The sequence below is a fragment of the Anomaloglossus baeobatrachus genome, chromosome 9 (genome assembly GCF_048569485.1).
Source record: "Anomaloglossus baeobatrachus isolate aAnoBae1 chromosome 9, aAnoBae1.hap1, whole genome shotgun sequence".
Classification (NCBI taxonomy): domain Eukaryota; kingdom Metazoa; phylum Chordata; class Amphibia; order Anura; family Aromobatidae; genus Anomaloglossus; species Anomaloglossus baeobatrachus.
Genome location: NC_134361.1, coordinates 27,865,079 through 27,892,417, shown reverse-complemented (window position 1 = coordinate 27,892,417; position 27,339 = coordinate 27,865,079). Strand labels below are relative to the sequence as shown.

The 27,339-nt window shown below is 48.2% G+C and overlaps 1 protein-coding gene across 3 annotated transcripts; it reads right to left on the bottom strand.

Annotated features, from left to right (window-relative positions):
- Positions 1-588: 588 nt before the first annotated feature.
- LOC142250983 (uncharacterized) lies at positions 589-27,189 on the bottom strand. 3 transcript variants are annotated; one of them, XM_075323440.1, is made up of 3 exons: positions 27,072-27,189; positions 24,279-24,341; positions 589-7,081 (listed from the first exon to the last, which is right to left on the bottom strand). In XM_075323440.1, exon 3 carries the CDS (start codon positions 7,064-7,066, stop codon positions 3,443-3,445), a length of 3,624 nt encoding a protein of 1,207 aa, XP_075179555.1. In that variant the 5' UTR covers positions 7,067-7,081; positions 24,279-24,341; positions 27,072-27,189; the 3' UTR covers positions 589-3,442. The 3 variants fall into 3 exon arrangements, with proteins under 3 accessions (XP_075179555.1, XP_075179554.1, XP_075179556.1); XM_075323439.1 differs by having other exon boundaries at positions 27,086-27,189; XM_075323441.1 differs by lacking the exon at positions 27,072-27,189 and adding an exon at positions 24,561-24,872.
- Between the last annotated feature and the right edge of the window lie 150 nt (positions 27,190-27,339).

Genomic DNA, 27,339 nt, shown 5'->3' with positions numbered 1-27,339 from the left:
TGTGAGCAATCAGCTGATCACCCGGCTAATGAGAGTGATCAGCTGATCACCCGGCTAATGAGAGCGATCAGCTGATCACCCGGCGGCCGGCTAATGAGAGCGATCAGCTGATCACCCGGCGGCCGCCTTCTGTGAGCAATCAGCTGATCACCCGCCGGCCGGCTAATGAGAGCGATCAGCTGATCACCCGGCGGCCGGCTAATGAGAGCAATCAGCTGATCACCCGGCTAATGAGAGCGATCAGCTGATCACCCGCCGGCCGGCTAATGAGAGCGATCAGCTAATCACCCGCCGGCCGGCTAATGAGAGCGATCAGTTGATCGTTCTCTCTCTCGTTTTAGAACGAAATCCACTTTCTCTTCCAATACTTGTCATCCGTTGTACAACGCATCAGTCACAAGCGTCAAGCAACGCATGTGACTGATGCAAAACAATGGAAATGTGAACCTAGCCTTCATGGTACATCCTGTAGATCGGTCACATCTGCCCATAGTGGTAATACTCATGCAGGTGTAATTCCCGTCGCGTTCCCCACAGGAAGCAAATCCTTCAGGATCTCAGATCAACTCCCCAAAAAAATACACAGAATTAATTTTGTGATCAATTATTTAATAATTACAATATAAATCACAGGAAAGTAAAACATTTAAACAAACTGTCCGGGCGCGTCCTGAACGCGAAAGGGGACGTTTTCACAATTAGTTTTTCTGTTCTTAAATCCGAGACGGACCCTTGAGTCTCTGCAGTTATTCGCATCTTGCACTGACAGCAATTCAATGAATTAGTTGCGGCTTCCGAGCAACATCTGGGTCAAAATTTTTTTTTTATTTTTCACCAGTTGCTGAAAAATCTGTGCAGTTTATTTTGAACGAATGGGTGACAGAATAAATAGGAATTATGTGAAATCCACATCAGAACCTGTGTGAAATTACCAGGACATGCTCACAGCGGAATTTTCAATCGCTTGCTCTTAGGGGGCTTCCTTTTGGGGACTCTGATTCGCTCTCGTGTAGTGTTCGGCCTCCTTTGACCCTGTGTGTCGATGCTACTTTTATTGTTATCTCTTGTCAGGTGGTGATGCTTCTTACTTAAAGGAAACCTGTTACCAGATATGAGCCTTCTAAACTAAAACTAGCACCTTAAGCAGCGCCTGTGCTGCATTCCATGATGGTGCATGTTACCCCTTCCCTGTAGCCCCCAAGAATACCTTTATAAAATCTCCCGCCCGGTATGTAAATTGTCCGGTCCGATGGGTGTCCTCATCTGCGCCTCCTGTCCAACCTTTCGCCTTCCTCCTGAGCTGATGTGGATGACGCCATCCACGTAGACGGACAAAATCTCCATATTCCCATCTTGTGCAGGCGCACTTCGCTCCGCCTGTTGTGGGTAGCACCGAAAACATACAGTGCGAACCGGCAAGTTTACTGCGCAGGCACGAGGTTTTGCCCATCGATGTAGATGAAGCGGGTGACATTGCCGGGCAAAATCACGCGCTTGCAGAGAGAACTCGCCAGTTCGCACAGGCACACCTATGTTTTCAGCATTTGCCCGCAATAGGGCAGAGCAAAGTGCGCCTACCTGAGCCGGGAATATGTTTGCGCAGTCGAGAGATTTTGCCCGCCTACATGGATAGCATCCGAGGCGTCATCCACATCAATCAGCTCAAGAGGACGGTGAAAGGAGGGACAGGAGGCGCAGATTAGGACGCCCATTGGACTGGTCAATTTACATTTTGGGCTGTAGACTTTATAAATATATTTTTGAAGGTCAGAGGATAACGTGCAGGCGCTGGTTAAGGTGCTAGTTTTAGTTTTGAAGGCCCAAATCTGGTGACAGATTCCCTTTAATAATGTCACAGCTGCAATTCATCTTCATCTTCCCTTCATATTACAGTCGACAACACACTTGGGCATAGTGAAAAGGTAGAAACAGCTGAGGGCATGTGCACCATTGATGCGAGGTGCCGTGGAGTAAACGGTAGGGCACTGATATTCTGAACCCGATAATGCTAGTGTATTGAGGGGGCAAAACTACTGCAGCCCCTGTGAAGGCAGTCTGATTTTCTAAATATTTTTTTAACTTGTGAAACCATTCATGTGAGATTTTCACCTCTGGAGCCCAACTACCTCTATGCTACAATGTTACTCGTCAAATATGCGGAGTTTAATCCTGACAAACAGTCAGGTGATTAATAGTCCTTGTACAAGTAGGAAAAAAGTTGCTCAGAAGTTAAGATTCAATGGTAAAAGTGGAAATAAAACAGTTAAAATGCAACAAACAATGCAAAGTTTAAAATGGAAAAAAAAGTCTTAAAAACGTATCCTAAAAAAAAACAACTAGATAATCTCAGTTGGTATTCAATTATGCTTTTGGCACAAGATATCCAGTATCTGTCCATACAAGCGATGACAGTTTCAAAAAACCATAAAAAGAGTCTTTATACTACAGCAGGAAAACAAGGACCTTCTGGACAAACTCTAGACCATGCAACCAGAAAGTGACAAAAAGTTCAGTAAAGTTGTGCCGCCGTGAATCGCAACGAGGAAGATAAACGGTCTCCCGGTTCCATAAATTCGCAAGAGTTTCTAGGCGGCAATAAAAAACCCCTCAAACTGTGCCCATATCGTGGAAACAGACCAAAACGGAAGAAAAAATTGTTTGGGCCTTTACTTCTGAAGCATTTTGTAGGATTCCAGATTCTGGAGAACTTTTAATTCCCTCTTCTTGTGACTGGATTTTCAAGCTGTGCAAATCGGTATGTGCAATTGTGTAACGTTTTGCTCCTCCGGATCGTGCGCCCACAATCGTTTTCAACTTCGGAAGGTGACCAGTGAAGAGTTATGGGCGGGTGGGTACAGGGTGATGGGATATTTTATACTGTTAACTTCTTAAATAAAAAAAAAAAAAATGAATGTGGTTGAATAACCCCTCCTTTGCTTTCACTATACTTCTAAACCATGTACATTAAGGAATAAAAAGAAAAAAAAAAAAAAATTGACCTGAAAAACCTGTTTATGTTTACATGCATGCTTTGTGTAAAAATAAGAAAGTTAGCCTTATTTACCCCTTTGCCGCTCCTGTAATGTCCCTCCACCGTCGCCCCAGTCTTTGTTAGCATGGTGGCAGCAGTGACCTCATGACTACGGCTCGTCAACAAAAAAAACCCTGGGGTACGGAGCAGAGGCAGTGCCGGAGCAGCCACCGGTAAGAAAGGCAAATTTTCGCATCTTGACATAGACAGCATGGTTTGTAGACTAAAAAAAACAAAAAACTGTGAAACTAAAAAGTCTTGAAACACAATGTAATAGCCTCTATAGCTCTAAATCTAACACGGGGTGAAACATGATGTCCACTACCAAAGATAACGCTGTTCAAAATATCTATTCCTTGCTCCATTCTTGTCTTGGATGTTTGAGCTGAAGATACTGTCGTTTCTTTTAAGTTACTCCTTTATTTGCTCACTGTCATCTTTACTGTCGACGTTGCAGTTCTTACTTATTTCGCTAGGATTATTCATTGGGAGCTTTCCATCTAAAGGAAAAGGTAATCTGTAAAGTTTAACGACGCACTGCTTGAGGTTTACTTTTTCTTGAAGGCTCGGTTGACTTGTCGGTGTAGATGAAGCATCCGGAGTCTTCACCGCATCATCACATGTTGGTAAAGCTGCCATTTCTACTGGTTTCATTTCTGCAGACGGAGCGTTCTGCTCGGATTGTGCAGATTTGCTCCTTTTTCCAGAGCCGCTTTCTGATCCAGGGATATTTGCTTTTCTCTTCCTTTCGTGTAGATTACCTATATGATCTAACTTGTCTTTGTTTCCTAATTTCTCATCATCATCACTGCATTTAGTTTCTTGCGTGGCAGGCGTGATCTCATCATTACTGTATTTAACTATAGAGTCGTCAAGTTTTTCGGTTTCTAGTCGGGAATCTAAGTGACCAATGTGAGAAACTATCTTTGTCTGTAGATCTGCGTTAGACTTTTCCGAATGTGTCTTTTTAGGAGAAATTTCAGAACTTTCTTCGTAAAAAAGTATGTTTTGTGAAGATTTTACGACTTCATCTTCGTTTTCTTTAGGAGTCTTTACATTGTGTTTATTTTTTGCCTCCTGGCATTCTCCTGGTTTACTGTTGTCACTAATAAAGCAGCATTTTGGTCTGCACTGTGGCGATGGAGGTAGTTCAGAGCTTTCCGCAGAAGAAATATTCTGCTCATCTAGTCCAAGATTGTGTGACTCTTTGCTCGATGTGGTCGGCGTTTTGGTCGTCTCACTAGGATTGCTCCTAGTTTTTTTCTTGAACCTGCCGAATGAATCACGTTTACATTGAGAGACAATCTTTGGTGGCATTTCCCCCGTTAATTCTTGTACTTGTGGTAGCACACTAAAGTCGTTAATGTTTTGTTCTACCACAATGGGTGAACTAATCTGGTTTCCTAAGGTGCATTCAGTTTTTGAGAGTCCTTGAACAGCATCTAACTTTCTCAATTGGGAATTTTTGTTTTCAGTTTGTACATCCGAGAATGTTTCTCTAGTATCAAAAGTAGCACCTGACGTACTGGTCAACATGTGCGGAATTGTGATATCTTTCTGCGTAGTTTGGCAAGTACTGATTAGTTTAGCTCCTTTTGCTTCTTGGATGTGAACATCCAAATTACAAATACCTTGTGCAACAAAGTCATTGTCTAATAGTAATGGATCCTTCGTAACGTCCTGTGGAGACGAAATTATTTCTGGTGCTTTCTCAGATGAAATGTTTTCAGAAGTATCAGAACAATTGGATTTGGCTGGAAGAACCTGAGTGGATATATGCCCAGAAACAATTGATCTTTTTTCACTGGTAGGTGTGCAAATTGTTGACTTTTCTGAAGACAGTATTTGGTCTTCCTTGCCAGGGAGAACCTGTAAACTATCCATGAACGATGAATCCAATGTTTTATTTCTTCTACAATGTTGGTTATTGTCAACTTCTAACGTTTCGTCAGATAGCTCTGCTTTCGGCGATCTATCTTTACTCTCTCGAAACTGTGGTGTTCTGTCCAAAGACTTCTTGGGCACATTTTGCTCATCATGTGTAGGTGAATTCTTCAAATCTAACGCCAATTCACAGTTTCCTTCTGTATTATTTGTCTGGGATTTACTTTTCCCTACTGCTGATCTGTCTCCAGTAATGCACTCTTTCGATTTCCAATTTGTTTCTATGTGCTCCACAGAGTTTTCACAAATGTTACCCTCAGATTTTGCTGGTGGACTTGATGACTGATCGGCCGATCTTGTACCACCAGTCTTGGTATCATCAATTAAGGGCAACTTGTCTTTTATTTCAAATGTTGCACACGAGCATTTTGGGGGTTCTCCAGAAATTTGAGCTGACCACCCTAACATGCAACAAAATTCTGTGCTGCGTGTATTACTTTGTATTTTTTCTGTCGCTTTGTCATTTGTCTCATCATCTGAGGGTATTGCACTGTTAGTCCTATAGCTTCTCTCATAGTTGTAGAGAAAACTCTTGTACTCCTGATCAAACTGTTTCATCAGATTCTCTATATTGTTAAGAGGCTTGTCACCACCTTCATTACTACAGCCCTGATTTATTACTGCATTACCTTCTGAAGAAGGATCTGGATTTATATCGCGCTTGTCTAATGCTAAATGCGTTAACGTTTCTGACTCTCGGTCTGTCCAGTTTGACAGATCTTCTCGATTAAAGGGCAAGCTTTGTGGTTCAGTGTTGGCTTCTGGTCCTGTATTTTGGTAATGGATGGAAGAGCTACTTTTTGAATGTACATAAGGACTTCCTCCCTCGTTCCTCGCGCACACACTTTGTTCGGACTGAACTGATTTTTTCTTATTGTCATTTAGGGTCTTTTGGCCCTGTTTAAAATCCGACATATTTCTTGTTGTATGAGCTAGCGCTGCTTTTTCTTCCCTGTCCGGCAATTTATGTCTACCTTCACCAGATGTTTGTATAAATGAATTACTATTTTCTCCTTCGGATAACTCAAGAGTCTGTGATTTTCTTTGTCCTACTGCAGATAGTTTCCTCAAAGAGTAAGTTTGTCTTGTCTCTTTGTTTTGGTTATGCGCCTGAGATTTACCATTTGACTCTTGTCTTTTTTTGTGAGGTAGCTTATGCTGACCTTGTGTGCTGAGCTGTGGGGGCGAGGTTTCTTTTTGGACAGTACTAGTGTTATCAAGATCTCTTATTAAGACGTAATCTCTGCAAGATTCTACATGTAGACCGAGTTGTTTTACTGAAGTAGAAGACTGTGTTACGCCACCCTGATTTTTTTCTGATGCACATGAGCATTCGAGGGGTTGTCCATAAATACTGGCTGTCCAGCTGAGAACACAACAGAACTTTTTGTCAAATGACTTCTTTTCTCTATTTTCTTCTGAGTTGGGCCTTGATTTGTTGTCAGATGGTTCAATACTGTGACCGACTGAAGACTTAGACCCCCTCTGTGCATCAGAATTTCTGGTACGTGTTTCTATTCCTGTCTGTTTGGAATTTGCAGTAGATCTGGTCTTGATGGATGAAAATTTGGACACTGGAGAAGAAACCTTTGGAGTGACAGATCGTTTCGGTTCATTAGATATGCCACCTTCTTCTGTCAAGTCGGTAACTATTGATTCTTTCAGATTGTTGTCTTTATGATTAACCGTGCTTACGTTTTCAGACCGCCATGCTCCCACTTCCCTAATGTTGCAATCAGGTTTATTTGAGAGTTCAGATTCAGAATGAGACTCCAAATGTATGTAATTCACATCTGATTCACTTAATTTTAAGTCATTTGGACATGATGCAGGGTCCAAATCACCCTCCTTGACAGCGGATGCCACAGACGAATTATCGTGGAAGCTAACTTTAGACAAGGAGCAAACGTTTGATATCTTGATATTTTGTAAAGCACACTTGTGATCTTGAGGATAATGTTGAATTTCACAATGAAGGCATTTTTCAGCACACTGCTCCCCTTTCTTTAATTCATCCGCTTTTTTTGGCTTGTGCACTGCTGGCTCAGCAACAGAATGGCTTGCAACCTTCCTTCTTGAATAACCAGACATTGGTGATAATGACTTCTGTAAGACACAAGCATTTTGTTTTCAGTACTATAAAAAGGTAATAAATTCACTTTCTCATAGTTTTATTTGGGGAACAGAGGAAACCAAGGGTGTATTGCTGCTGACACTAGGACACACGGCATGAAAATCGGAGCGAGTGGAATGTGATAAAATATCACATTCCACTCAGACCAATATTAGCCTATGTGTAAGCACCCACGAGCAATTATTTTCTCAGCCCTAATCGGACCGAGAAAACAGTCGCAGCATGCTGCGAGTGCAATGCGATCCTGTTGCTCTCGCACCCATGCAAGTCTACGGGGCGAGAGAAAAATCGCACTGCGCTCACATTACACCGGTGTAATGCGAGTGCAGAGCGAGAATGGCGATAGCCATAAATGGAGGAGGGAGATAAATCCCTGCTTCCCCCCTCCCCTTCTCAGCGCCGGCCCGCCCCTCCTCCATGCCAGCCCGCCCCCCACAGCTGTGGTCCGATTGCACAATCGGACCTCAGTCGCAATGACACCCAGCTCCAGCTGTGCTGCCAGCATGAGCCAAGTGTAATGCGAGGATCTCAGTAGTCCCCGTGTGGCCCCGGCCTAAGAAATACACTCAAAGAAAAACAGTCGGCTACTCCTCAGCAGTCTACACCCACCTACTGTTACTCACTGAGAAACCAATAGTAGAAGCAAAAGAAGGTAAAGAAACCCCAACAGAGAATAACCACAAACATGTGCCCAACAAGACAAAAAAAGCGTGTGGGTTCTGTGTCTCCAGACAGCTGCAAGAAAGCCATTTTACAATAAGTACCAAAATTCCTCCTTCTTGGGCATTTCTTTGGGGAACACGGGAAACCATGTCCCAAAGCAGTTCAAATGAGTTGTAAAAACACATATGGTGGGAAAAAAAAAAAAAAGAAAAAAAAAAAAAAAAAAAAGGTAAAAGGATGGTAAGGCAATTCCTTCAAGGCGTCACCTGAGCAACTGCTCAACTTGCAGCACCTTTCTACCTATAACTGACGCAAAGGTATGAATTCTGTAAAATTTGGGGAAGGTGTGGATGGATGACCAGGTAACAGCTGAAGAACAGAAGCCTGATGGCAAATGGCCCATGAAGTCCCAATTTCTCAAGTAGAGTGAGTCATATCCCCAACTAGGAGCAGTATTTCATTTGCCAATATACTTCCAGAATAGCAGAACAAATCCAACGGGCAATAGTAGCATCAGCAGTGATGATACCTCTATGATGTCGTTATGGAATAACATACAAGGATTTATAAGTCACTAAACAGGACCTCTGTAAACTACACAATGGAAAACCACCCATCTATACATGAAACGCTGCGAAATCAGTGGTACTAATACAATATTTACTTAAAATAAACATTTTATTTTCTCATAGACACATGGAAAAAACACACATAATAAATACATAAAAATCAATCAAGCAAGAAGTACACAGTATATGGGTTCGCATGAGGACAGGACCCAAAGTAACCTGGTTACATGCAAGGTTTATACACATATAGTGGAGGTGCAATATCAGCTAGTATGGACTAATTGTTCTTTAAATACTTCCATGCACTAATATCAGCAGTGAGTTTATCCAGAAAAAGTGTGCACATTCCTATATTAATGAATGCCCTTGTAAATTGCAACCATCAACATGAGTGTATAATTATACATAATGAAACTTAAGTGCTATCTATACATTTGCATGTAGTACTAACCAGTGTTAACTGTCCGTCTATGCGACTCCAAACGTCCCGAGGGAACGTGATGAAGAGGTGAAACGTGCGTCGGACACTTTTTCTGGATCAACTCACTGCTGATATTAGTGCATGGAAGTATATAAAGAACAATTAGTCCATACTAGCTGATATTGCACCTCCACTATATGTGTATAAACCTTGCATGTAACCAGGTTACTTTGGGTCCTGTCCTCATGCGAACCCATATAATATACTGTGTACTTCTTGCTTGATTGATTTTTATGTATTTATTATGTGTGTTTTTTACATGTGTCTATGAGAAAATAAAATAAAATGTTTATGTTAAGTAAATATTGGATTAGTACCACTGATTTCGCAGAGTTTCAAATAACATACAGGGAGTCTGAATATTTAAAAAAATAGGATGTCATCGATAAGTAGTGACACACGACTCTGATCAAGTCCAAATTCTTTAAGGATCGCTGGATAGGATGAGAGGGAGAAAGACAGAATTAATGCAGAACAATTTTCTCAATAAAGGTGGAAGGAGGAAGTCACCCTAGGAAGAAAAGAGGTTACTCGAAGACTTGACTGATGGAAGTGATCTCTACTAGGAAGGCCACTTTTCAGGAGAGTCGAGGCGGGGAGATGTCTCATATAGGCTCAAAAGGAGAGCCCTATCATTTTAGCAGGTTGATATCCCATGAGTTCAAAGGGAGGCTGGTACAGAGGTATCAAGTATGCTGCATCCTGAAGGAAAGTCCTTATTTCAGGCCAGCAAGCCAGGTCCTTCTGAAAATGCTAAAGAAGGCAGAAACCTGGCTCTTATGGGACTAAAAAATTAGACTGCAAGAAGAGGCGAGCCGAGGGAGAGAGAGAGAGAGAGAGATGAACATAAGAGCAACATAGTTGTATTCACACACCAACAAAAAAAGGCTTCCAAGTAAGATGATAGATACCTGACAAGGAGGGCTACCGTGACTTAATCACGGTCTGAACGACCTTAACGTAGAAGTCTTAAGCTTTCAAAACTGCAGCTTCTACAGCCATTCTGTTAAAGAGAACGACCATTAATTCGGATGGAAGAAGGGACCCTGGAAAGCAGATGCGAAAGATCAGGAAGCCTCTATGGGAGGTCTACAAAGAGGTTGACTACCTGTACGTACCAGGATCTTCTGGGCCACTCAAGAACCATGACGATAATAGGAACCCCTTTCAATTTAATCTTCTTGAGCCACTTAAGTAGCCGCAGTAGACCATGGAATTGGCAGAATGTTGGAGTCAATCAATACATGGTCGTGAAACCTGGACACAAAATGAGGGACTTTGTGGTATTCCATCAGATTGACGTCTGGAATGCCCCAATGTAGGCAGATTTGGTCAAAGATCAACATGTGAAAGGAACGCTTTGACGCGTTGAGTCTTTTGCGCCTTAGGAAGTCAGAGGCCCAGCTGACCACTCCAGGAATGTGGACTGCTGAGATTGATAGAAATCTTCCTTCTGCCCAAGCAAGATTCCTTGAAATGTCTGCCTTGGCTAGCCAACTTCGGGTTTTGTCCTGATAGTTGATATATGCCATGGTATAGCGTTGTCAAACTGTACATGGACAGGGAAACCCGACATCTGGCCCTGTCAATGGAGAAGTGACAGACGAATGGCTTTAAGCCAGGGGTGGGGAACCTTTTTTCTGTCGGGGGCCATTTGGAAATTTCTACCAACCTTCGGGGGCCGCACAAAATTATCAATGTTTAAATGACCCTGCTATATTGGGTGAAGCAATTAATTAACTGGGGGCATGGGGCTGGGGGCACAGACACCACACGCGGGGCTGGGGGCACAGACACCACACGCGGGGCTGGGGGCACAGACACCACACGCGGGGCTGGGGGCACAGACACCACACGCGGGGCTGGGGGCACAGACACCACTGGAGGGGCTGGGGGCACAGACACCACTGGAGGGGCTGGAGGCACAGACACCACTGGAGGGGCTGGAGGCACAGACACCACTGGAGGGGCTGGAGGCACAGACACCACTGGAGGGGCTGGAGGCACAGACACCACTGGAGGGGCTGGAGGCACAGACACCACTGGAGGGGAGGCACAGAAATCACTGGAGGGGAGGCACAGACATCACTGGAGGGGAGGCACAGACATCACTGGGGGGGGAGGCACAGACATCACTGGGGGGGGAGGCACAGACATCACTGGGGGGGGAGGCACAGACATCACTGGGGGGGAGGCACAGACATCACTGGGGGGGGAGGCACAGACATCACTGGGGGGGGCTGCACACAGGACTGGGGGGGGCTGCACACAGGACTGGGGGGGGCTGCACACAGGACTGGGGGGGGCTGCACACAGGACTGGGGGGGGCTGCACACAGGACTGGGGGGGGCTGCACACAGGACTGGGGGGGGCTGCACACAGGACTGGGGGGGGCTGCACACAGGACTGGGGGGGGCTGCACACAGGACTGGGGGGGGCTGCACACAGGACTGGGGGGGGCTGCACACAGGACTGGGGGGGGCTGCACACAGGACTGGGGGGGGCTGCACACAGGACTGGGGGGGGCTGCACACAGGACTGGGGGGGGCTGCACACAGGACTGGGGGGGGCTGCACACAGGACTGGGGGGGGCTGCACACAGGACTGGGGGGGTGCACACAGGACTGGGGGGGTGCACACAGGACTGGGGGGGTGCACACAGGACTGGGGGGGTGCACACAGGACTGGGGGGGTGCACACAGGACTGGGGGGGTGCACACAGGACTGGGGGGGTGCACACAGGACTGGGGGGGTGCACACAGGACTGGGGGGTGCACACAGGACTGGGGGGTGCACACAGGACTGGGGGGGTGCACACAGGACTGGGGGGGTGCACACAGGACTGGGGGGGTGCACACAGGACTGGGGGGGTGCACACAGGACTGGGGGGGTGCACACAGGACTGAGGGGGTGCACACAGGACTGGGGGGGTGCACACAGGACTGGGGGGGTGCACACAGGACTGGGGGGTGCACACAGGACTGGGGGGGTGCACACAGGACTGGGGGGGTGCACACAGGACTGGGGGGGTGCACACAGGACTGGGGGGGTGCACACAGGACTGGGGGGGTGCACACAGGACTGGGGGGGTGCACACAGGACTGGGGGGGTGCACACAGGACTGGGGGGTGCACACAGGACTGGGGGGTGCACACAGGACTGGGTGATGGGCTGCACATAGGATTGTGTGGGGGTGCACACAGGACATTGGGGGGCTGCACACAGGACTGGTGGAGGGGTGCACACAGGATTGGCGGGGTGCAAACAGGACTACTGGGTGATGGGCTGCACACAGGACTGGGGGAGGGGTGCACACACGACATTGGGGGCCACACTGCGCTGAGAGTTTCATGCAACTCTGGGGGAGAGGGTTTACAGAACTGGTGTGGGGAGGCACAAAGCATTGGGCAGGGCACATAGCAGCAGAGGGTCGGCGCTGGACTCACAGCAGCATTGCACTCACATCACCGGAGTGCAGGAGCCGGACACTGCATCAGAAGGAGAAGGCAGGCACTGATCTCCGGAGGGCAGGGGGCGGATACACAAGGCTAGAAGTTGTGAGGCTGCTGTGGACCCGCCCACAATTGGCACTGGCCGACGGGAGAACACATTGCAGCACAAACAGCAATGTGTGGATTTAAAGGGCCGGCGGCAGCAAACCGCAGTGACAGCACCAGCACTGCCTCCCCCGGGAATCTGCCCGGGGGCCACATAAAAGGTCATGGCGGGCCGCATGCGGCCCGCGGGCCGGAGGTTCCCCACCCCTGCTTTAAGCTCTAGGACATTGGTGGAAAGTAGGGTTTAGCGATTCTTCCAGAGATTTACCATCCAGTGTCAGTGGAAGACCTCCCTCCAAGCAAGACAGCTGGAACCGTCGCCACAATCTGATAATGGACTGTAAGAAGAGAGCGGCGGAGGCAAATACTGGAAGATTCCAGTTATCAAACCAGTGACCGCTTGACAATGGAGCGGGGAGGAGGGGGGGGGGGGGGCTTTCATGAACACCCTTGGTGGGCATGGTACACCAGAAAGGGAGAGTTAAAGAACTGGAAAGGAGACTGATGGACTGAGAAGTTCGCTTTGGCGGTTTCAGCCTGACTTTAGATAAAGTTCGGTTTGGGACTTGTACTTTACCTGAGCCCCAATGGAAGTCACTAATTGGTCAATTCGGGTCTACGTCAACTTGCAGCCAACCATAAACAGTTCACTTCCGGGGGCAGGGTTTACCTTTTTTTCTGGTGCATACTACATCCGATAACACTGTTGTTACCCACAGTGCGAGCCATTCAAACACTGTGAGCTCACACTACGCTGAGCACCAAGTGTGCATGCACACAACTATGGTCACTCGAGTGGTCAGAAAACCTAAACTACCCAAATTCGAACACTGTTGTTTTAGTAAAATCCGTGTTTGGTACGAACACCAAACTTAACTTTTCAGGTTTGCTCATCTCTACTGCTGACACAACCTGCTATGTTGGTACAGCTAAGCTGGTGGGTCTGATGCAATCTGGGTAGTAGTCAGAATACATGGGGCACTAGAGGACATAAGCAGACACTCTAGTACGGTGACCAAAATCTGGGACCCCTTGGCCAGTACAGCAACTGATTGGGACAGAGTAAAAGGCCACGCAAGGGGCTCCAATGCCAAAGGAAGAGACAGGCAAATGCAAGCAGCGCTGGTCGTAACTGGTTGCCCCAGAAGGGAATTTGCGCTTACATGAAGCAGCAGCAAACAAGGGAATTTTGTTTACTTACCGTAAATTCCTTTTCTTCTAGCTCCTATTGGGAGACCCAGACAATTGGGTGTATAGCTTCTGCCTCCGGAGGCCACACAAAGTATTACACTTTAAAAAGTGTAACCCCTCCCCTCTGCCTATACACCCTCCCGTGAATCACGGGCTCCTCAGTTTTGGTGCAAAAGCAGGAAGGAGAAAACTTATAAATTGGTCTAGGGTAAATTCAATCCGAAGGATGTTCGGAGAACTGAAAACCATGAACCAAAAGAACAATTCAACATGAACAACATGTGTACACAAAAGAACAACCAGCCCGAAGGGAACAGGGGCGGGTGCTGGGTCTCCCAATAGGAGGTAGAAGAAAAGGAATTTACGGTAAGTAAACAAAATTCCCTTCTTCTTTGTCGCTCCATTGGGAGACCCAGACAATTGGGACGTCCAAGAGCAGTCCCTGGGTGGGTAAAAAAATACCTCAATAAAAAGAGCCGAAAACGGCCCCCTCTTACAGGTGGGCAACCGCTGCCTGAAGGACTCGCCTACCTAGACTGGCATCTGCCGAAGCATAGGTATGCACTTGATAGTGTTTTGTGAAAGTGTGCAGACTAGACCACGTAGCTGCCTGACACACCTGCTGAGCCGTAGCCTGGTGCCGCAAAGCCCAGGACGCACCCATGGCTCTGGTAGAATGGGCTTTCAGCCCTGAAGGAAGCGGAAGCCCAGAAGAACGGTAGGCTTCGAGAATCGGTTCCTTGATCCACCGAGCCAAGGTTGACTTGGAAGCCTGCGAACCCTTACGCTGGCCAGCGACAAGGACAAAGAGCGCATCTGAACGACGCAGGGGCGCCGTGCGAGACACGTAGAACCGGAGTGCTCTCACCAGATCCAAAGAGTGCAAATCCTTTTCACATTGGTGAATTGGATTAGGGCAAAATGAAGGCAAGGAGATATCCTGATTGAGATGAAAAGGGGATACCACCTTAGGGAGAAATTCCGGGACCGGACGCAGAACCACCTTATCCTGGTGAAACACCAGGAAGGGGGCTTTGCATGACAGCGCTGCAAGCTCAGACACTCTCCGGAGTGATGTAACTGCCACTAGAAAGGCCACCTTCTGCGAAAGACGTGATAGAGAGACATCCCGCAGCGGCTCGAAAGGTGGTTTCTGAAGAGCCGATAGCACCCTGTTAAGATCCCAGGGTTCCAGCGGGCGCTTGTAAGGTGGGACTATGTGGCAAACTCCCTGCAGGAACGTGTGGACCTGCGGAAGCCTGGCTAGGCGCTTTTGAAAAAATACGGAGAGCGCCGATACTTGGCCCTTGAGAGAGCCGAGTGACAAACCCTTGTCCATTCGGATTGAAGGAATGAAAGAAAAGTGGGTAAGGCAAACGGCCATGGAGGAAAACAGTTATCAGAGCACCAGGATAAGAAGATTCGCCAAGACCTGTAATAGATCTTGGCGGACGTTGGCTTCCTGGCCTGTCTCATGGTGGCAATGACATCCTGAGATAACCCCGAAGACGCTAGGAGCCTGGACTCAATGGCCACACAGTCAGGTTGAGGGCGACAGAATTCAGATGGAAAAACGGGCCTTGTGACAGCAAGTCTGGGCGGTCTGGAAGTGCCCACGGTTGACCCACCGTGAGATGCCACAGATCCGGGTACCACGACCGCCTCGGCCAGTCTGGAGCGATGAGAATGGCGCGACGGCAGTCGGACCTGATCTTGCGTAACACTCTGGGCAGCATCACCAGAGGAGGAAACACATAAGGCAGTCGAAACTGCGACCAATCCTGAACTAACACGTCCGCCGCCAGAGCTCTGTGATCCTGAGACCGTGCCATGAATGCCGGGACTTTGTTGTTGTGCCGTGACGCCATGAGATCGACGTTCGGCGTTCCCCAGCGGCGACAGATCTCTCAAAACACTTCTGGGTGCAGAGACCATTCTCCCGCATCCATGTCCTGGCGACTGAGAAAATCTGCTTCCCAGTTTTCTACGCCCGGGATGTGAACTGCGGAGATGGTGGAGGCTGTGGCTTCCACCCACTGCAGAATCCGCCGGACTTCGTGGAAGGCTTGACGACTGCGAGTGCCGCCTTGGTGGTTGATGTATGCGACGGCAGTGGCGTTGTCCGACTGGATACGGATCTGCCTGCCCTCCAGCCACCGATGGAAAGCCAATAGGGCTAGATACACTGCCCTTATCTCCAGAATATTGATCTGAAGGGATGACTCTGTCGGAGTCCAGGTTCCCTGAGCCCTGTGGTGGAGAAAAACCGCTCCCCACCCTGACAGGCTCGCGTCCGTGGTGACCACAGCCCAGGTTGGGGGTAGGAAGGATTTTCCCTGCGATAGAGAATTGGGAAGGAGCCACCACTGAAGTGACGTCTTGGTTGCAAGGGAAAGAGAGACGTTCCTGTCGAGGGAAGCCGACCTCCTGTCCCATTTGCGGAGAATGTCCCATTGGAGTGGCCGTAGATGGAATTGCGCGAACGGCACTGCCTCCATGGCTGCCACCATCTTCCCCAGGAAGTGCATGAGGCGCCTTAAGGGGTGTGACTGACACCGAAGAAGTGATTGCACCCCTGCCTGAAGAGAAAGCTGTTTGTCCCGCGGTAGCTTGACTACCGCTGGCTGTGTATGAAACTCCATCCCGAGGTAAGTCAGTGATTGGGTCGGTGTCAACTTGGATTTCGGGAAGTTGATGATCCACCCGAACTGCTGGAGAGTCGCCAGAGCGACGGTAAGGCTTTGTTGACACGCCACCCGGGAAGGGGCCCTGACTAGGAGATCGTCTAAGTAGGGGATCACCGAGTGGCCCTGAGAGTGCAGGACCGCCACGACGGATGCCATGACTTTGGTGAAAACCCGTGGGGCTGTCGCCAGGCCGAAAAGGCAATGCCACGAACTGAAGGTGTTCGTCCCCGATGGCGAAACGCAAGAAACGTTGATGTTCGGGTGCGATCGGCACGTGGAGATAAGCATCCTTGATGTCGATCGATGCTAGAAAGTCTCCTTGTGACATCGAGGCGATGACCGAGCGGAGAGATTCCATCCAAAACCGTCTGGTTCTCACATGTCTGTTGAGTAGCTTGAGGTCCAGAACGGGACGGAATGATCCGTCCTTTTTTGGCACCACGAACAAGTTGGAGTAAAAGCCGCGACCACGTTCCTGAAGGGGAACGGGGATCACAACTCCTTCTGTCTTCAGAGTGTCCACTGCCTGAAAAAGTGCGTCGGCCTGAGCGGGGGGCGGAGAGGTTCTGAAGAAACGAGCCGCAGGACGAGAGCTGAACTCTATCCTGTAACCGTGAGACAGAATGTCTCTTACCCATCGGTCTTGAACATGTGGCCACCAGGCGTCTCCAAAGCGGGAGAGCCTGCCACCGACCGAGGATGTGGCTAGATGAGGCCGAGAGTCATGAGGAGGCCGTCTTGGAGGCAGTGCCTCCTGCAGCCTTTTGGGGGCGTGACTTGGACCGCCACGCATAGGAGTTCCTCTGGCCTTTCTCCGGCCTGCTGGACGAAGAAGATTGGGGCTTGGCGGAGGGACGAAAGGACCGAAACCTCGATTGTATTTTTCGTTGCTGAGGTCTCTTAGGTTTGGACTGGGGTAAGGAGGAATCCTTTCCCTTGGATTCCTTAATAATCTCATCCAATCGTTCGCCAAACAAACGGTCGCCAGAAAACGGCAAACCGGTTAAGAACCTCTTGGAGGCCGAGTCTGCCTTCCATTCGCGCAGCCACATGGCCCTGCGGACTGCCACAGAGTTAGCGGATGCTACAGCTGTACGGCTAGCAGAGTCCAGGACTGCGTTCATGGCGTAGGATGAAAAGGCTGACGCCTGAGAGGTCAAAGACGCAGCTTGCATAGCAGAATTACATGTGACAGCATTAATCTCAGCCAGACAAGCCGAGATAGCTTGGAGTGCCCACACGGCTGCAAAGGCCGGGGCAAAAGACGCGCCCGTGGCCTCATAGATGGACTTCACCAGGAGCTCTATCTGCCTGTCAGTGGCATCCTTTAGCGATGAGCCATCTGCAACCGATACCACGGATCTAGCCGCCAATCTTGAGACTGGAGGATCCACCTTGGGACAGTGAGCCCAACCCTTAACGACTTCAGATGGGAAGGGGTAACGCGTGTCAGTGAGGCGCTTAGTAAAGCGCTTGTCCGGGACCGCTCTGGGCTTCTGGACAGCGTCTCTGAAGTTAGAGTGATCGAAAAACACACTGCGTGTACGTTTGGGGAACCGAAACTGGTGTTTCTCCTGCTGAGACGCCGACTCCTCTACAGTAGGAGGCGGGGGAGAGAGATCCAACACCTGGTTGATGGACGAGATGAGATCATTCACTAAGGCGTCCCCTTCAGGTGTATCAAGGTTAAGGGCGACGTCAGGGTCAGAACCCTGAGCTACGACGTCCGCCTCGTCCTCCAGAGAGTCCTCAAGCTGGGAACCCGAGCAGCGTGAAGAAGTCGGGGAAGATTCCCAGCGAGCCCGCTTAGCCGGCCTAGGACTGTGGTCCGGGCAGGAGTCCTCCACCTGAGACCTAGGGGCCAACCTGGGAGCGCGCTGCGGCGCGGACCGAGAGGGGCCTGGAGGCGACGAGCCAACAGGGGCCGGGGCCTGGGAAGGGACCGGTCTGGACTGCAAGGCTTCTAGCAGCTTGGCAGACCATTTGTCCATAGACTGAGCCATGGATTGTGAAAGTGACTCAGAGAGTTTCTCAGCAAAAGAGGTGAACTCTGTCCCTGCCGCCTGGACAGGGGGAGCAGGGGGGTCTACATGAGCCGAGGGGCCCACTAGTGACCGAGGCTCCGGCTGAGCAAGCGAAACAGGGGTCGAGCATTGCTCACAGTGAGGGTAGGTGGAACCCGCAGGTAACATAGCCCCACAAGAGGTACAGGCCGCAAAAAAACCCTGTGCCTTAACAGCTTTGCTCCTTGTGGACGACATGCTGTTGTCTCCTAGGAGAGTGATCACTGAGGGTATATGGGAAAAAAGGGGTATACAGCCCGACCGAACAGATTATATATATATATATATATATATATATATATATATATATATATATACACGTATCTATTCCGGCACCCTAGGGGGACCAGCACCGGGTGACCGGTGTGGCTTACCGACCACTAACAAGCGGAGTGTGTCCTCCAGATTCCCTGCCTTAGGTCCCCCGGAGCTGCAGAGCTGTTCACTGAGAATCCTCCACCGGCAGAATGCCAAAAAAAAAAAAAAAGGCTGCCGAAGCTCTCAGGAGAGGAGTGGAGCCGTGGGCGGCGCCAGGAAAGTGCGGGAATCTGGGGTCCCCACAGTGATCAGTGAGGGGGGAGGAAACATGCAGGATGCTCCAGCCCTCACATCCGACGTCAGGTCGGTAATCCCGCCCTTACCCCTGACAAGCTGGCCCGCGGGCGGGATTTTTGCGACTAGGCCGCGATGAAGCCGGGAACTAAATTTGAGACCGCGCCCGACAAGCAGGCACGGTCGGCGCGGAGGTCCACCGGCTTTCTCAATTCAGCAGCTGCCGCGGTTTCCGGGAAGAAGGTGCGCTCCCTGCACAGTCCCCAATGGGGACACAGAGTACCTCTGAGTTGCAGGGCCCGGTCCCTGAGGTTGAATAGGCTCCGGTCCGGCAGGTTCCCACAGGGGCTGCGGAGGGAGCACGGTCCCAGTAAATGGATGACCGCTTAGGATCCCACTTCTCCCAGAGCCGCTAAGGGATGGTGAAGGAGACGGCATGTGGCTCCAGCCTTTGTACCCGCAATGGGTACTTCAACCTTAACAACACCGCTGACGTAGTGGGGTGAGAAGGGAACATGCCGGGGGCCCCGTGGGGGCCCTCTTTTCTTCCAACCGACATAACTAATATGAGAATGCATGAGTGGATGTGTGCCTCCTTCCACACAAAGCATAAAACTGAGGAGCCCGTGATTCTCGGGGGGGGGGGTGTATAGGCAGAGGGGAGGGGTTACACTTTTTAAAGTGTAATACTTTGTGTGGCCTCCGGAGGCAGAAGCTATACACCCAATTGTCTGGGTCTCCCAATGGAGCGACAAAGAAATGGGTGATCAGCAGGGCTGGACCGGCATGTGTTTCTCTCTGGGTACAAATAAAGTAGAGAGGGAAGGTCAGCTGGACAGAAAAAGGCTGAGGCCTAAATTAGAATCCCGCATCCAGGAAGGACAACAGAAATGCCATGGTTTGCACTAATGGTACTGGAAGCAGAGGAACAGGAGTTACGGGAGACCCTAGCGAAGGACATGCAGAAAATGTAACCAAACTACAAGAGCAATAGTGAAAATACCGCGGCATGGAGAGTGTCAAGTTCAAACAGGACAGAGGCGTGTGAGCCAGCAGAATGCATAGGGATGTAAGGGGGGGGGACAAGAGGTAGGGAGTGGTTTAGTCTTTCCTGTCTTGGAGTAACTTGGTCGTGGTTTCAGTATTCATCTTCATGCAACACACTAAACTTTAGTAGGGAGGATAGGAGACAAAATGCAAGAAACATCTACCCAAGTTCATGATTGCCAGCTGCATCAAGAAAAGGTCCTGCCATCCAGACAAGAGACAGGGTAAGGTCTGACTACTGACAAAATGTTCTCTCTGACTTATGTCAGGATTACCGAGTGGACACACCACTCTATTTCCCTATCTAGAAGGCAAAAAGATTAGTAAAATGAAGAAAATACCATAGGAAAAGACAGATCTGGGCCTCAAACTTGTGAATGCTTTCTATGTGACACTAAGCTAAACGGAGTAGCTTAGTTCCAGTAGGTGGGTGTAGGAGGAGCTGAATTTTTCTTTAAAGGGATATTCTCATCTCCAAGATCCTATCCGATAAGTAGTAGTAATAATAATAATAATAAGATTAATAATAATAATCAAATACCTCCAATTACAAATGTGCTTATCTGTCGCTTATTTCATGTGCAGGGCATTGCAGGACCTTTGGTATCCATGGTTATGATCACATATATAGTGAGATATTTTGTTGCCAGTGGATACTTAAGGTCCTGCAATGACTGCACATGAGATAAGCGACAGCGAATCAGGAGAACTATACTACATTTCTAATTGGAGGTATTTGATATTATTATAACATCTACTTACATATTGAGATAGGATCATCCCTTTAAGTGTATTTTTTAAGTTTCAAGCATACTGATGGCTGCAGCAAACACATATGGTTTCCTGCTTCCTTCACTGAAGCGCCTTAGAAAAATTATTTTCCATGGAAAACAAAATCGACCCAAATACAGCCATAGCGAGCTGTTTTTTTGTTTTTAAATAGCCCAGCATAGTGTAAACAATAAAAACAATATGCAATCACTTACTGCTGTCCTGCTATTCCTTTTCTACAACTGCCTAGATTTCCAGCCACCACTGTGCTTCATCTCCTGGCTGGGACAGCTTCCATACATATTGTTCCAGTTGTATTGTGAGGGTAGGCCTGCTGGGCTATGGGCCGTTTGTCCCGATGTAATAAGATTATCTGTGTGTGTATGAAATCAAAGTATAGATGTCGCTGCATAATTAGCTGTATGTCTGTATGACAATCGCATAGACGCCATTATAACTTTAAAATGTGTGATCAGGAATGTGTTAAGTATCGGCCTAAAGGACACTGTGCTCTCCTGGTTGTCTTCCTATCTTTCTGGCCGCTCATTCAGTGTATCATTTGCTGGCTCCACATCTTCTCCTCTTCCTCTCACTGTTGGGGTCCCTCAAGGTTCAGTCCTCGGCCCTCTTCTTTTCTCCCTCTACACTGCCGCAATTGGACAGACCATCAGCAGATTTGGCTTTCAGTACCATCTTTATGCTGATGACACACAGCTATACACCTCATCCCCTGAGCTCACCCCCGCTGTACTACAGAACACCAGTGACTGCCTGACTGCAGTTTGCAATGTCATGTCTGCTCTCTATCTGAAACTTAACCTTTCCAAAACTGAACTTCTTTTTCCTCCGTCTTCCAACCTTCCTAAACCTGACATCTCCCTCTCTGTGTGTGGCACAACGATAAGTCCTAGGCCGCAGGCCCGCTGTCTGGGTGTTATACTTGACACTGATCTCTCCTTCACCTCCCACATACAGTCTCTTGCCTGCTCCTGCCGCTTGCACCTCAAGAACACCTCTTGCCGCCCCTTTCTCACAATGGAAACGACAAAAACCCTCACCGTGACCCTGATCCACTCTCGCATTGACTACTGTAACTCTCGATTAATTGGTCTCCTCCTAACTAGACTCTCTCCTCTACAGTCCATCCTTAATGCAGCAGCCAGGGTCACCTATCTGGCTAACCGCTACTCGGATGCCTCTGCTCTGTGCCAGTCATTGCACTGGCTGCCCATATATCATAGGATACAATTCAAACTGCTTGTTCTCACCCACAAAGCTCTCCACAGTGCAGCACCTTCCTACATCTCCATCCTCCTCTCTGTCTATCATCCACAAAGCTCTCCACAGTGCGGCACCCCCTACATCTCCACCCTCCTCTCTATCACCACAAAGCTCTCCACAGTGCGGCACCCCCCTACATGTCCACCCTCCTCTCTGTCTATCATCCACAAAGCTCTCCACAGTGCGGCACCCCCCTACATCTCCATCCTCCTCTCTGTCTATCATCCACAAAGCTCTCCACAGTGCGGCACCCCCCTACATCTCCATCCTCCTCTCTGTCTATCACCCACAAAGCTCTCCACAGTACAGCACCTTCCTACATCTCCATCCTCCTCTCTGTCTATCATCCACAAAGCTCTCCACAGTGCGGCACCCCCTACATCTCCACCCTCCTCTCTATCACCACAAAGCTCTCCACAGTGCGGCACCCCCCTACATGTCCACCCTCCTCTCTGTCTATCATCCACAAAGCTCTCCACAGTGCGGCACCCCCCTACATCTCCTCCCTCCTCTCTGTCTATAACCACAAAGCTCTCCACAGTGCGGCATCCCCCTACATCTCCTCCCTCCTCTCTGTCACCCCACCCGTTCTCTACGCTCTGCAAACGACTTTCGACTAACATCCACACTAATTCGAACCTCCCACTCCCGGATCCAAGTCTTCTTCCGAGCTGCACCAACCCTCTGGAACGCTCTACCCCAAGAAGATAGGACAAATCACAAGGTACTCAGCTTCAGACGCACCCTAAAGACGCATCTTTTTAAGGCGGCCTATCACACTCCCTAATCAGATTCAATTCACACAGTCCCTCTACAACTTCTCACAACATACCTCCATGTCAAACTCCATGGCACCCAAATGCATCACAAGGTTCTGGCCAACTGGTCCAGGAAACCATTATCTATCCCCCATTTCCTTGAGATGGCTGGATTGTCATTGTAAATAAGCACTGGTACCTTGCCCACCCATCTCATTGTAGATTGTAAGCTTTCACGAACAGGGTTGTCTTTTTATCCCCACTCTAAATATTGCATTTTCTATAACTGTTACTTGTTTGTATATGATCCTCCTGAATTGTAAAGCGCTGCGGAATATGTTGGCGCTATAGAAATAAAGATTATTATTATTAACTAGATAATCAAGCTAAAATGAACAATGAACAAAGAGGTATTTAGAATATACTAAGAGAATCTGTAATCAGTTAGTTCTCACCATGTGAGATATGGGATGTGAGATGTGGGAGGATAAGGCTATGTGCCCACGGGCGCTCGTACCTGCGGATGTATCCGCAGGTATGAACGCATGTTTCCCGCAGCTGCTCACCGGCGTCCGCAGCTATTTTTAGTTGCGAGAGTCCAGCGGAATAGCTGCGGGAAACATGCGGACATTCATGCGAATTACCTGCGGACGTCCCGGCCTCTATCTCCATAGCGGAGGGCCGGGACATCCGCAGGTAATTCCGCATGAATAATTGACATGCAATTATACGTGCGGATGCGGACATCCGCAGCATGTTCGGCAGCCGCACTTTCCGCAGCGTGGACACAGTACTCCCCATGTCCCATAGGATAACACGGGGAGTGACAGTACATGCTAAAACCTGCGGATTTATCTGGAAAATCCAGAAAAATCCACAGGTTTTCCGCGGCAAAATCCGCAGAAACAAGCTCCCGTGGGCACATAGCCTAACTCCTCGTTCTTGCTCAGCAACGTGTTAACAAAGAAGTATTCAGTAGCTGGTTCAAACTGGTATTAGGAAGCCAGAAACAGGCTGATGATGTACTATATGAACATTGCTGGTTATCTCTAACCAATCAGGGACAATGTTGAACTGAATAACTGTGTGTATTTTATAATATACGGATCAGAAGACCATTGAGCTTCTACCAAATAGAGACACGTCTCTGTGTGGTTATTGTTCCTCATACATACATCTGCGCAGATCGATTTGAACTCAGTCTCTGTGACCCTGAAAAACCCAATTTGCGGTTTTCCCTAAATTCCCAACCTTGACAGTATGATCATGTGACGACTACAGCCAATTACTGTCCACAGGAATATCACATCTCTGCTGGAAAACGAAGCTTGGAGACTGGTGTGCTATCCAGTCAGTGCATCAGTAGGTGAGCATGCTTTTTAGTTTACACCATGTTGGACAAATTTTTCTTTTTAAATAGGTGAAGACAACTCCTTTAAGCACAATATGATAAATAAAATATAATGAAATAAAATAAACATGCCAGAAACCAAATCATAATCAGATTATGTTTAGTTTGGAAACACTCCTATTCCCTTTAATATAATACCTGAAGAAAGAAGACGCTCTGAATTCTCCAACCTCACGTCCCACAGATACAGACTCTGGCGCCCTGAAAAAGCAATCCAAAAAATGTGTTGTGATATTTTGCTGTCATGAAATCAGATTTCCATAACAATGTCTTACATTACTGTCTGGTCAGGAACACCAGTACACACATACATATATATGGCATAACTGTAGAAAAGAAAAAAATTCAATAAAATGGACCGCACATCCAAAAATATACATACATCTATATCGTACGCGTCACACCACATTTCCAACGTACCGTCCACACTCCGCTCTTCGCAGTTTAATTTCTGATTGGCAGCTCCCTCCCGTTCAAGCTAATGATTGGCCTATTCATTATGTAAGTGTCTGTATTCAAGGCTCACAGTGGTACGTCTGACCCAAACGTGACAGTCTCATAGTCAGAAATGAGGTCAACGAGTTCAGGTCAATAGACCCTTGGCCGGTCCGACATTCAAATATGCTGTTATATAAGAGTTCATGCACCCTTTTGCAACTATATAATGTAAATATACATCATATGGGCACAGGGTGTGCATGGATGCCTGCCAATCCCCGCCTAACTTTCTGACATTTGACTTCCCAGCAAAGTCTATGAGAAGTCAGATTTGCTATGTGCACCTTGCAGTTTGTCAGCGTTTTCTTTGACAAAACTTTGTGAGAAAAAAAGAAACAGCATGTTCATTCTTCTAGTGTTTTTGTCAACATTTGTCACAAAAAACGCATCAAAAACGCATGCTGTCAATTTGGTGCATTTTTGGCACAAAAAAAATGCATCGAAAATGCATCAAAACACACCTCCATGACAAGCGGGGTTTTTATTTTTTTTTTTTACAATTCCAGGCTCTCTCTTACAAGGTGCAGTTTTGGTTGCAGTTTGTGTGCAGAAAAAACTGCAGCGTGCGCATGTAGCCTAAGGTTGGGTGCGCACGCGGAGTTTTTTGTTGCACAAAGTTTCTGCACCAAAAACTGCAGACAAATGCACCAAAAACCGCATGTGTTTTTGAGCCATGCATTTTTTTAGTGAAATCATTGGATGGAAGGGCTAAAAAAAAAAAAACGCAGGAAAAAAAAAAAAACGTGCCAACAATTCACCAATTGACATGCTTCTTAAAAGCAATGTGTGCACAGCACTTCTTAAATTTGGCTTTGCTGGCATAAGAATAGACAGACAGATATGGGCAACAAACTGTACCAAAAACGCAGTGTGCGCACAAGGCTTAATATCGGAGAGTGGCGCTAGCTTTGTAGTTTCTGCCGTCAGTCGCTGACAGCAGAATTATCACCAACCCGGGGGCTGCCCTTTTTAAGGCTAACACTTTAAGGCTAAGTTCACACTTCAGTTGTTTTAAATCCGTCAGGTCCGTCAGCAACGGATCAGTCGTTTTCAAGATGTCAACTGATGCAACGGATGTGTTTTTTACAGGATTCCTTTCACAGGAATCCTGTGAAAAAACTGATCCGTCGTGTCCGTTACATCCGCTGTGCGTCCGTTTTTTGACGGATCAGTCATGATCAGTTTGTGTTTGGGACAGCCCAGTGGGTGTGACAAACATGCTGGGCATGCTCAGTAGAGCATGACGGAATCCAGCGCTGGATTCAGTCGTAAGACGGATTACGACGGAATCCAGCACCTTAGACATCCATTGCAAGCTTGATGGATTGCAACGGATTCCTGCGCGGTGCGTCAATTTTGACGGCCAGAAAAACATTACATTCTGCGTTGCTCCCGCCCAGCGGTCAGCCAAAAAACGTCAGACCGCGACGCAGCAGACGCAACGCAAGGTCATCAGTCGCAATCCACCACTAATACAAGTCTATGGGACACAACGGAATCCGCTTAACGGATTCCGCTGTTTACCAGAGCAGCGGATCGTGACTGATACATTTTAACGGAAATGTGAACCTAGCCTAAGAAAACAATGAGCAGCCCCAGATTGGTGACCATTAACATCAATTAAGGTCATTGCTCGTAAGCGCCCATAATACCTCCAACCTATCCCACAAAGAACCCAACTTTCTAGCAAAAAGTTAGGTCCGCATTTCCGGGAATTCGCTCGGTAAAGGACGTATCAAAGCTTTAGTTGGAAGCACGAGATCTTGCGATCACGTGCGGGATTTTACACTTTTACATCAAAAGGGACCTGAGTCATATCTAACTTTTGATGGAAAGTCGGGTCCTTTTAGGGGGGCATTACGGACCCCTGCTGATATTTAGAAAATTGACTAGTCTGAGGCGGCCCGATCTTTTATTATAGGGTAATTTGACCTTCGCAATGTTTTTTTTTCATATTTCATTGCCCTGGGTGATTGTCTGGGTCCCGAGACCCCCCATCACAATCGCACCGCGGGTACGGATTCAGTAATATAAGTTTTATTGCTGTGCGCCTCTCTCAGAAGAGGGGGTTTCAGTGATTTTTGGGGTCTCAGGACCCGGACCCCCCATCGGTCTGATGAACTCTCTAATAAAAGGAGCGGCCACAGACCAGTACTAGCGGTTTGACGCAACTCTGGGGGCTCAAAATGGGGCAAAGCTTCCCTATCAATGTACTCTAGAGGGGACACGGTGATAAGACCCATTTTAACCCTCTCATGACCACAGCTCATCCTCCCATTAACCCTTACATCGCCCAAAACCACAATATTCAACTGAACTGAATAGAAAGGGAAAAAAAAACCAAAACAAATAAACAAAAACCCGTCGCATTCTCCATCTTTTTCCTCGATACACACTTTCCCTGATTGATAACGCTGCAGAGCCGTCCCATACCTCGGCGCCCTCACCTCACACACGAGCGGAGGACACGACGGTTACTAGTCCTGACTAAATTGCGTCAGAGGCTCCGCCGCGCGCATTTTCCAGACTCTTCCCGCACTGTATCGCGACATCCGCAAAGCTCCTCGCTCTGATTGGCTGAAGAACGCAGCCCTGTGATTGGGCAACTGGGCCTTGCGCTACAGGAAGCGAGTCGTCCCAGATATGTGACGTCACACACAGCCGAAGACTCTGATTGGATGAGCGTTGGACACGCTTGTAA